This window comes from Acinonyx jubatus, chromosome B1 (assembly GCF_027475565.1).
Source record: "Acinonyx jubatus isolate Ajub_Pintada_27869175 chromosome B1, VMU_Ajub_asm_v1.0, whole genome shotgun sequence".
NCBI classification, from domain to species: domain Eukaryota; kingdom Metazoa; phylum Chordata; class Mammalia; order Carnivora; family Felidae; genus Acinonyx; species Acinonyx jubatus.
Genome location: NC_069382.1, coordinates 120630689 through 120646355, shown reverse-complemented (window position 1 = coordinate 120646355; position 15667 = coordinate 120630689). Strand labels below are relative to the sequence as shown.

Genomic DNA, 15667 nt, shown 5'->3' with positions numbered 1-15667 from the left:
GAGAAGGGGACTGATGACTCCAGCACCCCTATCTCTTTTCTCTGTTTTATTTTTCTCTGTATCATTAATGATACTCTTCTTTCTGGCCTCCCTTCCCGTGATTCTTGATATAAAGTTACAATTCCTGGTCTGAATCTACCCCCACAACCATATTCATAATAAATTTCATATTCTGGGAACAATGAAGCCAAATGATGTTTTGTCATAACTAAATATAACAGCTAAAGCAAATTCTATTAATCATACCCATTTTATACATAAATAAACAGAAGCACCAGGACTCTAACCTTGGATTTTCTAACTGAAAGCTCACGTTCTTACATACTGCATATTAAAGTCTTGATCTCAGTACTTTACTTTTGCATTGACTTCAAGTTAAAGGAACAGAGATTATTTATCAGAGCTAAATTTTAAGTCCTTTTTTTTCTTAAAAATAGCAACATGTTTAGATTTAATTTCTTTTCATGAGACAGCTAGATTTTTTTTAGCACTGATGACACACAGTGTTAAAAGTCATTCTTATTCAGTGGGTCATCTCCTGGTATTTATGAATGTTCTTGTCTTCTATTTTCTTCTGCTTTTCTTCTTTTTCATACTGTCTCATTATTTCTATCATTCACATAAGACCAAGAATGAAAGAACATTTATTCATTGTTTTACAAGATATTAAAATGGGTTGTCAGTTTGTGTTTGGTATACTGTATAGAAATAAAACAGAAGCCATGTTATAATCTCTGATAATGTCATAATCTTTGTAACAGAAGCATAAGCATCATTTAATGTGTGTTGCCTGTGTTAAGGTATCAGGATTTATTTGGGAGATTGCATAGACCACCTCAATTCAGCCTCCTCTCCCTGACCTTTATTAAAAGATGGATATACACTCAATTAGTTCAGTCCGATTTCATAGTCTATTTCCAGTTGTTACTGCCTTTACCCCATTTGGAGGACAAAAGGATAACTAGCTGTTACTGCCTTTACCCCATTTGGAGAACAAAAGGATAAAAGAGAAATATTCCTTTATATACTAAGACCTCTAGAGTTTATATCATGTCTGTTATGTTCATGTACTATCTAGGTTATATGTCAATACTGAAGTAGAACCTTATGCCCCAGAATACTTTTCTTCTTTTCAGTGTGTGCTTTATTCCCCATGAGTTAAAAAATCGACATAGTATTATTTTTATTGGCATAGGGTAAATATCAAGTTCCTATCATATTTGTATTACAGACTTCTGAATATGGCATATCACTATATGCTAGAGTTATTTTTGTCAAAATTTTTAAATAAAAATGTTAAACAGCAGAAATTTCTGTGGTTTTTGCTCACAAAACATATAGCTTAAAGACAAAATATAAAATAATTCAATAAGTACAATCTATTATGGAATTGGGGACAAAAAAAGGAAAATGCAGCTCTGCCTTTTTGTTCTCGTTAAACCCTAGTTTATGTACACACATAATTTTTTTATATTCACAATTATAGCATGAATACAATTTTAAAGTTTGCATTCTTATCTAATATTATAGATGAAGTATGGGATTTTTTCCCCTTTTTATTTGGTTCCAAAATCTTCTATAAAGAAAATTTTCTGCTTAAAACACTAGGATTTTGAGGGTAGAGATGTTAGGATAAAAACTTGAGTTTAATTTCACTTCCTTCTGGAAACTAAAACTTCAGTAAAGGGATACTTTTTAAAAGGCTTAAATTTTCAAGGAAAGGGGGAAAAAGGGGAGGGGAGGGGATAACAAAAACATTTTAGGACCTGGGAAGAAATACCAGCAATAACTTGTGTTTTTAGCAATACTTTGATATCTTAATCCTGAATTGGAAAGCCAAGAAGTAACCAATTTGCTCTTTGGAATCTTCAAAAGGATCAGAATTTGGTGGTATGAAAATCTTATTCTCTTTCCTCTTTCTTTCTTTTTCTCTCTTTCTCTTTCCCTCTTTCTTTTTCTTTCTGTCTCTCCTTCCTTCCTTCCTTCCTTCCTTCCTTCCTTCCTTCCTTCCTTCCTTCCTTCCTTTCTTTCTTTCTCTTTCTCATTCATTCATTCATTCATTCATTTAATCAAAACGTGTTTATGGGGATAGTTTCCTACTCATCTTGATTCAGGGTGCTTTTAGTGCTGCTTCCATCTGAAGGAATACCCTTCTGTAAGCCTTGCTTTTCCTCCCATAGACTGGCAATTACTGCCCATGCTCTCTTAGGATTTTTATGGTTTCAGGTCTCACATTTAGGTCTGTAATACATTTTATGTTTATTTTTGTGTATGGTGAAAGAAAGTGGTCCAGTTTCACTCTTTTCCATGTGGTTATCCAGTTTTCTCAACATCATTTGTTGAAGAGACTTTTTCCTATTGGTTATTCTTTCCTCCATTGTCGAAGATTAATTGACCATATAATCATGGGTTTCTTTTGGGGTTTTCTCGTCTTTTCCATTGATCTATGTGTCTGTTTTTATGCCAGTACCATACTGTTTTAATTTTGTAATTACTTTGTAATATAACTTGAAGTCTGAGATTTAGATACTTCCAGTTTTGTTTTTCTTTTTCAAGCTTTAGCTATTTGAGGTCTTTTGTGGTTCCATACAAATTTAAAGATTGTTTATTCTATTTCTGTGAAAAATAGTACTGGTATTTTGATAGGGATTGCATTAAATGTATAGATTGCTTTGAGTAGTATAGACATTTTAACCATATTTGTTCTTCTAACCCATGAACATGGAATGGCTTTCCATTTCTTTGAATGGTCTTGAATATCTTTCATCAGTGTTTTACAATTTTTAGAATACAGGTCTTTTACCTTCTTGGTTAAGTTTTCTCCTAGGTATTTCATTGTTTTTAATATAATGTACATGGGATTATTTTCTTAATTTCACTTTCTCTTGTTTCACTATTAGTGTATAGTAATGCAACAGATTCCTGTACACTGATTTGTATCCTGCTACTTTACTGAATTCATTTATCAATTCTAGTAGTTTTTTTGGTGGAGTCTTTAGGGCTTTCTATATATAGTATCATGTCATCTGCAAATAGGGAGAGTTTTACTTCTTCCTTACCTATTTGGATACCTTTTACTTCTTTATGTTGTCTAATTGCTGTGGCTAAGACTTTAGTACTATGTTGAATAAAAGTGGTAGAGTAGAATCCTTGCCTTATTCCTGACCTTAGGGGAAAAACTCAATTTTTCACCATCGAGTATTATGTTCACTGTGGTGTTTCATATAAGGCCATTATTATGTTGAGCTCTAGACTTACTTTGTGGAAGGTTTTTATAATGAATGGATTTTCTACTTTATCAAATGCTTTTTCTGCATCTATTGAAATGATCATATGTTTTTTTATCTGCTCTCTTATTGATGTGACATATCATACTGATTGTTTTGCAAATATTGAACTATGCTTGCATCCCAAGAATAATTCCCACTTGATCATGGTGTATGATTTTTTTAAATGTATTTTTGGATTCAGTTTGCCTAATGTATTGTTGAGGATTTTTGCATCTATATTCTTGAGAGATATTGACCTAGAGTTCTCTTTTGTTGTAGTGTCTTTATCTTGCTTTGGTATCAAGGAGATACAGGCCTCCTAGAATGAATTGGAAGATTATTTCCTCTTTTGTTTTTTGGAATAGTTTGAGAAGAGTGGGTATTAACTCTTGTTTAAATGTTTGGTAGGGTTCACCTGTAAAGCCATCTGGTCCTGGACCTTTTTTTGTTTGGAGTGTTTTGATGACTGCTTCAGTTTCGTTGCTGTTAATTGGTCTGTTCAAATTTTCTATTTCTTCCTGCTTTAGTTTTGGTAGGTTATATATTTCTAGGAATTTATCCATTTCAATTTGTTAGCATACAGATTTTCATAATATTCTGTTAGAATTATTTGTATTTCTGTGGTGTTGGTAGTTGTTTCCCCTCTTTCATTGGTAATTTTATTTGGACCCCTCTCTCTTTTTTTTTTTTTTTTTTTAAATGAGTCTTGCTAGAGGTTTTTATCAATTTTGTTGATCTTTGAAAGAACCACCTCCTGGTTTCATTGATCTGTTCTATTGTTTTTTGTTGTTGTTTGTTTGGTTGGTTAGTTGGTTCCTACATCATTTATTTCTGCTCTAATCTCAATTATTTTCTTCCTTTTGTTGGGTTAGGCTTTTGTTTGTTCTTTTTCTAGATCCTTAAGGTGTAAGGTTAGGTTGTTTATTTGAGATTTTTCTCTCTTCTTGAGGTAGGCCTGTGTTGCTATAAACCTCCCTCTTAGAGCCACTTTTGCTGTATTCCAAAGATTTGGGACTATTGTGTTTTTGTTTTCATTTGTTTTCATGTAATTTTTTATTTCTTCTTTGATTTCTTGGTAGACCCATTCATTTTTTAGAAGCATGTTATTTAACTGCCATGTATTTGTGTTCTTTCCAGATTTTTTCTTGTGGTTGATTTCTAATTTCAGAACATTATGGTCAGAAAAGATGTATGGTATGACTTTGATTTTTTTTTAAATGTTGAGATTTATTTTGTAGACTAATATGTGATCTATTCTGGAAAATGTTATATATGCACTTGAATGTATGTTTTGCTGTTTTAGGATGAAATGTTCTAAATATGTCTTTTACATCCATCTGGTCCAGTGTGTCATTCAAAGTCACTCTTTCCTTGTTGATTTTCTGTGTGGGTGATCTGTCCATCAATCTAAGTGGGGTGTTAAAGTCCTCTACTATTAGTGTATTACTGTCAGTTAGTTCTTTTAAGTTTGTTATTAACTGTTTTATATATTTGGGTGTTTCCACGTTGGGTGCATAAATATTTACAATTGTTATATCCTCTTGTTGGATTGTCCCCTTTACTATTATATAGTGTCATTCTTTGTCTCTTGTTACGGTCTTTGTTTTAAAATCTATTTTGTCCAATATAAATATTGCTTTGCCGGCTTTCTTTTGACAGCCATTTGTATGGTAAATGTTTCTCTATCCCCTCACTTTCAATCTGCAGGTGTGTTTTGGTCTGAAATGATAAGCGGCATGTAGTTGGGTCTTGTTTTTTAATTCACTCTGTCACCCTGTGTCTTTTGATTGGAGCTCTTAGTACATTTACATTCAAAGTAATTATTGATTATTGCTATTTTGTTACTTGTTTTGTGGTTTCTGTAGATTCCCTCTTATCCTTTCGTCTCGTGCTCTCTTTCATTGTTATCTTTCTTTAGTGATATACTTGGATTTCTTTGTCTTTATTTTTTGCATATCTATTAACTGCTCTTTGATTTGAGATTGCCATTAGGTTTGTATATAATCTCTTCTGTGTATAGCGGTCTATATTATGTTGGTGGTTACTTACATTTGAGTCCTCACTTCTCTCCCCACCACAATTTTAATGTATGGTGTCATACTTTACATCCTTTTATTTTGTGAGGCCCTTGACTGTTTTTTACAGAAATATTTATTTCTACTGTTTTTGTGTTTTTTTATTTATCATACTCTAATTTACAGTTTTTCCTTTTTCACTTGAAGAGTCTCATTTAATAGTTCTTGTAGAGCTGGTTTAGTGTTCATGAACTCCTTGAGAAACTTTTCATCTCATTCTATTCTGAATTATACCCTTGCTGAATAGAGTATTCTTGGCTGCAGATTTTTCCCTTTCAGTACTTTGAATGTATCATGCCACTCCCTTCTGGCCTGCAAATTTTCTGCTGAAAAACCCACTGATGGCTCTATGGGATTTTCCTTGCATGTAACTGTCTTTTCTCTTGCTGTTTAAAAATTTTTTCTATTGATCACTACTTTTTGACATTTAATTACTGTGTGTCTTTGTATGGACCTCCTCAGGTTGAATTTTTCGAGGGAATCCCTGTGCCTTCTTAATCTGATACCTGTTTCCTTCCTCAGATTAGGGAATTTTACAGCTATTATTTCTTCAGATAAATTTTCTGCCACCTTATCTCTCTCTTTTTCTTTTGAGATCCCTATAATGTGGTTGTTATCACACTTGATGTAGTCAGAGTTCCCTAAGACTCTTCTCAATTTGTAGAATTTCCTTTCCTTTGCTCAGCTTGGTTACTTTCCATTACTCTCTTCTGGGTCGTTAATTCATTTCTCTGCTTCATCTAACCTGGTATTTATTCCATCAAGTCTATTTTTATTTCGTTTACTGTGTTCTTGATCTCTGATTGGTTCTTTTTAATCTCTGTGTTAATGGTCTCACTGATGTTCTCCACTCTTTTCTCCAGTCCAGTGAGTATCTTTATGATCATTAAATTCTCTATCAGGCATATTACTTGATATCTGTTTCATTTTGGTCTCTTGCTGTGGCTTGATCCTGTTCTTTCATTTGGGAGATGTTTCTCTGTCTCCTCATTTTGTCTGACTTTGTGTGTCTGTTTCTGTGTGTTAGGAAAGTCGGCTACTTCTCTTTCTCTTAATGATATTAGTCTTATGAAGAAGTGGTCCTGTAGTGCCCTGCAGTTCAGTGTCCCCTGTTCTCCAGGGCCTGCACTTCAGGGACCATCTCTTATGTGTGTTGCATGTGCTCTGCTGTTGAGTCTTGGCCTCTTTTTCCTTCATTCTAATTATCTACAAAGTCTCTCTGTTGTATGCAGTAAAGTGTGTGGTGGTCAGCTTACGAAACACCTGCCCCTGCTGGGACTGAGGTCCTGCAAAATGAGCAGGTCAGGAGATATGTTATTGCGAGGGTTTGTACTGGTTTTCTGGGTAGGGAGTGGATAGCACTGGGACTGAGGTGAGCATGACTGGGAAAGGTGGATCTTGACCAACGTGTTGGGGAGGGAGATTTGATGCAAGCAAGTTAGGTAAGGAGTGTGGAAGCCTCACTGGTTCCCACAGGTGGCTATTGTTTTTGCTGTAGAGGAAATGGTACCTGCCAGCTTCTTTATTCCTGGAAGGGGTCTCTCCATAATCCTTGTCTCTCCTAGCTGTGCTCTGAGATGAGCAAATTACTCTCTCCTCACCTGCCCCCATCCTCCCACCCCCTATTCGCCCCCGGGGTTTTCCAAACTGCTCGTTCTACACTGTATCTGCACAAGCTGTCATGCTATCTCTTTAAGGGCAGGAGCTCTGCTTCCTGATACCTTCTGGGTTCTCCCAGAGTGGAGCCTCCTTATTTTTAAAGTTCTAGGCTTTAAGTCATGCTGGTTTCAAGAACTCATGAAATTTGGCCGCTTTCACTTTCAAAGGTAAATATTAGAGACCCATCCTCCCTGTTTGTTGTGGAAGATTTGTTTTCTGCCCTTCTCTGTACTACCAGCTTCCTCCCCACCATATATGGCCACAATTTGTTTCCCTCCCAGGATTGTTTCCCTCCTAGACCACATCTTTGCATCTTCACCCTTCCTACCTTCTTTGATGTGGCCTCTTCCCTGTCTTTAGTTGTAGAGTTTGTTCTCCCAGTCTTCAGGTCATTTTCCTGGGTTATTTATGCTGATATGGGTGTTATCTAGTTGTATCCATGGGACAAGGCAAACTTAGAGCCCTGCTACTCTACCATCTTCCCAGCCAACTTAAATCCTAATCTTTAATGAATATGCAGACAATGAGAGAGGTGAGGATAGCTTCTAACATGAAAGATAATGAAATAAATAGAAAAAAAGCATTGTAGAGAAAATTGGGCCAAGAGTTTTAGAAAGAGATAAACAGGAGGAAATTGCCAAATAACACCCATATCACAGAACTAATGTACATAATTTTCTATGATTAGAAGGGTCTGTCAAATGCCTAGCCTAATGGATAAAAATAGACCCATATCATGGCCCATCAATGTGAAATTTTAAACTGGGACAGGGGCACCTGGGTGACTCAGTTGGTTAAGCAGCCAACTCTTGATTTCGATTCAGGTCATGATTTCACAATTCGTGATCAAGCTTCATGCTGGGCTTCATGCTGACAACACAGAGCCCGCTTAGGATCCTATCCCTCTCTGCCTCTCCCCTATTGATTCTCATTCTCTCTCTCTCTCACCCTCCCTCTCTTTCTCGCAAAGATAAATAAACTTTAAAATGGGACAAAGAACATCTTACAAACTTAGAAAAAAGTTACATACAAACGACTGTAAATCAGTTGACATCAGATATCTCAAAACACTGGCCATCAGAAGAAAATAGAGTACTGCCTTCAAATTTTGAGGGGAAATTAGTTCCAATATAGAATTCTATACCCAATCAAACTGTCAATCAAGTGTGAAGTTATAATAAAGACATTATCAAACATGAACATCTCAGAAAATCAGTATCCTACATACTTTTCCTCTGGAATCCAACAAGAAAACAAAAATTCCTAGTAGTGTGGTGACACGAGAGCCCTAAATGGCCTGTTTTCAAAGAGCAACCAGTCCAGATTGGAACAAGTCAAAAGGCTAGACTCAAGATTGGGGTAATTCTTGGAGGAGATGAAATTGATTAAATACTTAAATAAGCTTAGTAAGAGAAGATCAGATAACTGATGGGCAATTTGGAGTTTAATTAATGATAAGTACTAGACAACTGATGGAAAGTTTGGAGTTGAATTAATGATAACTACATAGAAAACTAAGCAAATGAAAAAAATAATCCCAGGGGAAGTAAAAGTAATTCTAGGGAAAATAAAATACTATGAGAAATACTTGGAGGAATAGAATATGGATAGCAAAAAAGAACACTAACACTATCATTTTTAAAAAGAGTGAGAGCACATAACTAGATAAATATTAATGTCTTTCTGATTCACCCCTGATTTTATGTTTCTGAAATTCTTCTCATTTGAAGTATTGTCTGAAGCAAAGGAGCAACCAACAGTGTTCAGGACTTAAGTCATCCCTATTTATGTCAAAGTAACTTTTTAGACTAAGGCTGCTCACATTTATAGAATATGATCTCTGAGGGTTTAGGTAGCTTATTGGAAAAGACAATCCATACTCCACTCCTACTTCTTTTTTATGGCATTAAGGAATCATTCAAGTTTTGGAGTGGATTTTCATCATTTTGGCATCGATCTGGTGTCAAAAGCAGTGTAACAAGAGAACAAATCAAAACTGTTAAGCCATATTAAGATTTGTTTTTCTCCTTTCTTTTAAAGTTTGAATTTGCAAACTTTTTTATTTGGTATAAATGGATATTTACCTGAAACTAGAGAGTAGAACCTCACTCCTGTATTTATTTAACTGTTCATTCAGTCACACATTCATTCAATCAAGTGTTCTTAGGTACTGGGCATTATACTGTATACGGTGTTTGTGGTTGTTAATCTGCACTGTCCCTGCCCTCAAGGAGCTTATTATTATACTTTAGCTTATACTCAAGGGGGAGATCGAAATTTATTTTTTATTTATTTTTATTTTTTAAAGTTTATTTATTTGGCGGGGGGTGGCAGAGAGAGAGGGGGAGAGAGAAAATTCCAAGCAGACTCCATGCTATCAGCATGTCATGAACCATGAGATCATGACAGCCAAAATCAAGTCGGAAGTTTAACCAACTGAGTCACCCAGGAGCCATGGAAATTTGTTTTTTAAACAAATTTACAAACAAGCATATAATTATAAATTGTCATAATTTCTTGTATCAGAAAGTAATGGAATAAGGTGAGGGACTAATTTAAATTAGAGGCATAAACTCTGGGTGGGATAAAGCATTTTCAGACAGTCAAGATTTCAAAATATTTACCTCCTATATATATTATTATAGTAGTTCTCTTAGGAAGATGCTAGAGGATGCTTCTATCAAATCAAAACAAGTGAAAGCAAAAGGATGTAGGTAACAGAGGAGAAGAAAGTATCAAGATAATGAGAAAAAATAAATTCTAGGATGTCAGCTGTGCCCCCAAAACAGAAGCAAATCTATATTGGATTTGGTCAGAATTCTCTGAAAATTCTGGATAAATTATTGGGAACTCTGAAGCAGCAAAGCAAATTAAGAAGATAATTGGAAAGAAATGGAATGGATTACTGTTCTATTTTGGGGGTAGATTGGTAGACTTTGGTAATTCATTGGATGTAGAATTAAATGAGAACAAGTGAGCAATGACTCCTAGATTTCTGCCTGCATAGATGGATAGATAAACTGTTCATTTACCAAGTAAAGGAAGTCTAGAAGAAGACAGATTTCAGGTAATACCAGAAGTCCTTTTTAGACATGGAGTTTGGATGCTACAGGGGGGAGTATTCAAATGGAGATGTCAAGTGACCAGTTAAATAAATAGCTTGAGGCACAGAAGAGGGCTAGAGATGTGACTGTATAACTATCAACATAGAGGAGCAGTTTTGATGCTATGGAAGGGAATTAGATTTTCTGAGATGAGAGTAACAACCAAAATAAGGTAAGAAAGAAAAGGATCAAGTCCCAAGGAAATGGAATTTATAGAGTCTGGTGGAAAAGGAGGAGCAAGTTTGAAACTACAGAGGGTGGATGTAGGCCAAAACTAGTTTGAAGTGGGTTTAAGAATGCATGTGAGTTGAGAAAGTAGAGACAGTGTATGTAGACAGTGCTATCAAGGAACTTGTTTGTGAAAGTGAACAGAGATTGGATGGTAGTTGAAGAACAGTGAATTAGAAGAAAGTTGTTTTTAATATTGCTTTTTTTGTATAAGAAATATTAGAGCATATTTAATTGCAGATGATGAGGCTATAGAGTGAAGAGAGATTGAAGATGCTAAAGAGGCAAGCGGGACTGAGACCCCAAGCACGTGTGAAGCATTGACCTTTAATAGTAGGCATATCATGCCAGTGCAAGAGCATACCACTTTAATGATCTGAGGGTAATAATAAGTCACCTTTACTTCAGCCATGTAAAAATGCAGTCTATTAAGAGTAATTTTTCTTCTTTGGCTAAAAGCCTTGAAACTATGAATTTATAACTTAGTAATTTAATTGTTGCTATGGTTACACCTATATGTTATGCTGGTGAACATTTTTTTATAGCCTTGAATAAAACTGGGTTAGAACGTTTTCTTTAATGCCATTTTTCCTTTTCAAGAGCATTTAAACTGTATCTGATAGTTCCTGTATTTGAAAAGTATTTGTATTTATCAGTAATGGTACAAAATGAGCATGTATTGAAAGTAATAGAATACAGTTACTGTGTTTAAATTTTATTTGCTTACTCTATATGTCCCTCTCCTTTTTTGCAGAGTCAAGTAAAGAACAGTTTGCCAGTACAAACATTGCTGAAGAACTGGTAAAACTCTTCAAGAAACAAATAGAACATGATAAAAGGGAAATGATTTTTGAAGTCCTTGCTCCATTGGCAGAAAATGGTGAGAAATTAAATGCACCTCTTGATTATTTATCATGTATGCTTTCCATTCTTCCTGATATTATTGAATTGCCAGATATTTAACTCAAAGCCCTTCTTTGCTTTATTAATGATGTGTTAAGTTTTATTTTGGGTGTCCATAACTTTAGCTACATTATCTACTCGATTACTATATCTACATTGGCCAAAGCTACTTACCAAGTTCCTTTGATTTTAAAGTCTTGCCAAACATCGTTCTGTAGCTTACACATTTTTGTGCCCATCTGGAAAAGGCACCAGAGAGGCTGAACTCCACTTATGTAACCTTGCAGGGCAAAGGGACAGTGTAGACACTGGTAAACTATTCCCATCTTTGCATTAAAAAATCTTAAGGGATACACCATTGGAATAAGAGTGAACCAGAGTAAACAAAACATCCCATATAATTTTTCAGATACAGTGTCTAGCACATAATCAGAGAGGACCAGATACATGAGGAGACAAGATATTGTAAGCAAGAACCAGCCCAAAGAACAGGCAACCACAGCAAATCTCCAGATATTGAAATTATTAGACAGTGATTCACAGGTATGCTTATTATGTTCAGAGAGTTAAAGGCAAGCTTGAAACATTTAGAAGGAAACTAAAAACTATAAAAGGTAACATAGCAGACTTGAAAAAGAAACAATTAGAAATTCCTGAATTGGAACAATACAGCCCCAAATAAGAACCTAATGGATGCGTTTAACAGCAGATTAAATATAGTTGTTTTAGAGAACCAGTGAACTGGAAGATAGACTGGAAGGAAATCCACAATGAAGTATAAAGAGAAAATAATCAGCATACATAAAAAAGAGAATAAGAAGTACAGAGGATACAGTGAGAAGGTCTCATATACATTGTGTGGAGTTCCAGAAAGTGCAGGGGGGGAAGCAGAGGCAATATTTTTTTTTAATTTTGGCATAGAATTTACCAGAAATTGTGAAAGATAACAAAGATTCAAAAACTCAAATGAATCTAAAACCTGATAAAAAGAAATCTACATTTTTTTTTAAACTGAAACTACAGGAAACTAATGACAAAAATCTTAAAAGTAGCCAGGAAAATAATAGATTATCCTAAAAGAGGTGATAGTTTGACTGATTGTTAATCTTCCAGCACAACAATGAAAGTCAGATGACAATGAAACATCTTCTATGTGATGAAAAAATAAATAAATAAATGCCAACCTAGAATTCTAAACCCAATGAAGGCATCCTTCAAAACTAAAGGCAAAATAAAGATATTTTCAGAGTAAAAACAGAAAGTTCACCACTGACTTTTAAGGTGATTACTAAAATAATTTTTAAAAACAACATGTAACTGCCAAACTAATGGACGGATTTATGGGAAGATTTTTTTAATCTTTATTAAAAAAAAATTTTTTTAATCTTTATTTATTTTTTGAGAGAGAGACAGAGTGTGAGCAGGGGAGGAGCTGAGGGGAGGGAGACACAGAATCTGAAGCAGGCTCCAGGCTCTGAGCTGTCAGCACAGAGCCCTACACGGGGCTTGAACTCCCGAACCGTGAGATCATGACCTGAGCCGAAGCCAGATGCGTAATTGACTGAATCACCCAGGCACCCTGGAAAGATTGTTTCTTTAAATACACCTTCAATCAATACACCTTCAATAACAGAAAAGAGGAGAGAAAAAGGAACATAGAACAGGAGTTACAAATACAGCATAAAAAATATATTAGATTTAAGACACAGTATTACAGTAATTACATTAAATGTACTTGACCTAAATGCTTTAATTAAAAGACCAGTTGTCAGCTGAATTTTAACAATCAGCTATACTTTTGGGATGCCTTGGTGGTTCAGTCAGTGGAGCATCCAACTCTTGATTTCAGCTCAAGTTATGATCTAACGGTTTGCGGGTTCAAGCTTGTGTCGGGTTCTGCACTGGCAGCACAAAGCCTGTTTAGGATCCTCTTTATTTCCTTCTCTCTCTGCCTCTCCCCTACTTGCTCTTTCTCTCTCTCAAATAAATAAATAAAACTTTTTTTTAATTAAAAAAAATTTTTTTTAAAAATCAACTATACTTTTTAAAACAAACAACCCACTTGTTAAATATAAGGAGATTTAAAAGATTTAGAATAAAAGGATTTAAAAAATCATTCAAACTTAAAGAAGGCTGAGATAGTAATATTTAATCTTAAATAGAATTTAAGATTAAAAGACTCAATAGAGATAAGGTGACTTATGGTGATGAAAGTTTAATTCAACTGTGATCTATAATAAATATACATTACCCCAAAACATATGAAGGCAAAATACTCAGAACTATGAAGAGAAATAGAAAAATTCATAAATATCATGGGAGCTTTTAATGCCTCTGAGTAATTTATACTACAAGCAGATTAAGAAAAACAACAAGGATATAGAAAATGTGAACAACATGATTAAGAAAATTGATTTAATGGATGTATTATAGAGTACTGCACCCAGCTGCAGGGCCCTTTCTTTTCAAATACACATGAAATATATAAAACATGCATAGTTATGAAAAAGTTTTAACAAATTTCAAAGGATTGCAACCTTATGGAGTATATTCTCTGACTTAAGTGAATTGTCTAATAATAAAAAGATAACTAGGAAATCCATTTATACTTACATATTTAACAGTATACTTCGAATACCTCAGAGGTCAAAGAAGAATCGTGTTGGAAATTAGAAAATTTTCTAATAATGAAAGCAATGCTATATTTTAAATCTTATGTAGGTAAAGTCATACTTGGAAAGAAATCTGAAGAGCTGAAATTAATAAAATAGAAAATTCATAATGCAATATCGGTGTATAATCACTAAAATTCAGTCTGAAAGACTAAATAAAACTGGTAAATCCCTGCTAGGATTAATCAAGGGAAAAAAAAAAGAAAAAGGAGAGAGAGCGAGAAAAGGCATAGATAACCAAAATCAAGAATGAAAAAGGAGATCTCACTATAGAGATCTTATACCAAATACCAACAGACACCATTTATGAGAATAAAGGCCAGTCTCACCATGAACATAGATCTAAAATTCCCCTTCAAATTTTAGCAAGCCAAATCTAATAATATATTCAAAATTAATCATTATAGCAAAATGGATTTTTTTCTGAAAATACAAAGCAGTTTAATATTGAAAATGCAATGAATATAATTTGTATTAAAACTTGTTAAAAGAGAAATCAAATGATCTTCAGAAAAGAAAGCATCTGATAAGATTAACTATCCATTCACGATTTTAAAAAACTCTTTGCAAGCCAGCACTAAAAGAGAGTGAGAAGGATATATATCAGAAGCCTACAGAAAGTATACTCAATGGTGAAACAAAAAGCATTTCCCTTGAGTTCATGAATAAGAAAAATCATTCCTACTTCTGTTTATTATTGTCTTATGGGAACTAACCAGTGCAGTAAAGATACAGGAAAGACATCAAACAAATAAATAACATATACCTCCTTATTCATAGATGATATGGTTATATATGTCAAAAATTCAAAAGAATCTATAGGTGAGTTTTTTAATTAGGATGAGTTATGTTGGGGTGCCTGCGTGGCTCAGTTGGTTGAGTGGCCAACTTCGGCTCAGGTCATGATCTCGTGGTCCATGAGTTCGAGCCCTGGATGGGGCTCTGTGCTGACAGTTCAGAGCCTGGAGCCTGCTTCAGATTCTGTGTCTCCCTCTCTCTCTGCCCCTCCCAACTCATGCTCTGTCTCTCTGTCAAAAATAAACAAACATTAAAAAAAAAAAATTTAGAATGAGTTATGTTGCTAGCCAAAGCAAAACATAAGCAAACAAAAAATCAAAAACATTTTATTCCTATAAATCAGCCAAAAAATAGTTACAAAATGCATTTTTAAGAAATATATTATTTATAAAGCATAAAAAACAAAATAATTTAAGAATGGACTAATAAAAGATGTGCAGGGTCTCTTGTAGAAAACTGTAGAAAAGCATCAAGAGATGATATGTTGTAAAAGTATTATATCTCCCCATATTGATCTGTAGACTCAATGGAATTCTAACCAAATCTCAGAAGACCAGGTATAGCCAAGACACTGAAAGAGAACAAAGTAGCAAAACTGGTTTTACTGCATAACAATAATAAAACTTTATTCTGATAAAACTGTAATAATTAAAAGGCAGTGTGGTATTGGTGCTAGGTTGAATGAGAAGACCAGTAGAACAGGATACCCCAGAAACAAATGGATTCATTAATAGGTGCTTATTTTATTAGGAGGAAGAAAAGTTGTCACTGCAAAACAGCATGGAAAGAACAGTCTTGTCTTTTTTTTTTTTTTTTTTTTTTTCAACGTTTATTTATTTTTGGGACAGAGAGAGACAGAGCATGAACGGGCGAGAGGCAAAGAGAGAGGGAGACACAGAATCGGAAACAGGCTCCAGGCTCTGAGCCATCAGCCCAGAGCCCGACGCGGGGCTGGAACT

At 34.6% G+C, this 15667-nt stretch overlaps 1 protein-coding gene across 5 annotated transcripts in view; it reads left to right on the top strand.

The window, feature by feature from the left end:
• RAP1GDS1 (Rap1 GTPase-GDP dissociation stimulator 1) overlaps positions 1 to 15667 on the top strand; it is a 169276-nt gene that overhangs the window by 123258 nt on the left and 30351 nt on the right. For all 5 annotated transcript variants that reach the window (XM_015063560.3, XM_015063558.3, XM_015063557.3 and 2 more), the window contains one exon: positions 11090 to 11215. In XM_015063560.3, the coding sequence (XP_014919046.1) occupies positions 11090 to 11215 (126 nt within the window). The remainder of the gene's footprint in view (positions 1 to 11089; positions 11216 to 15667) is intronic.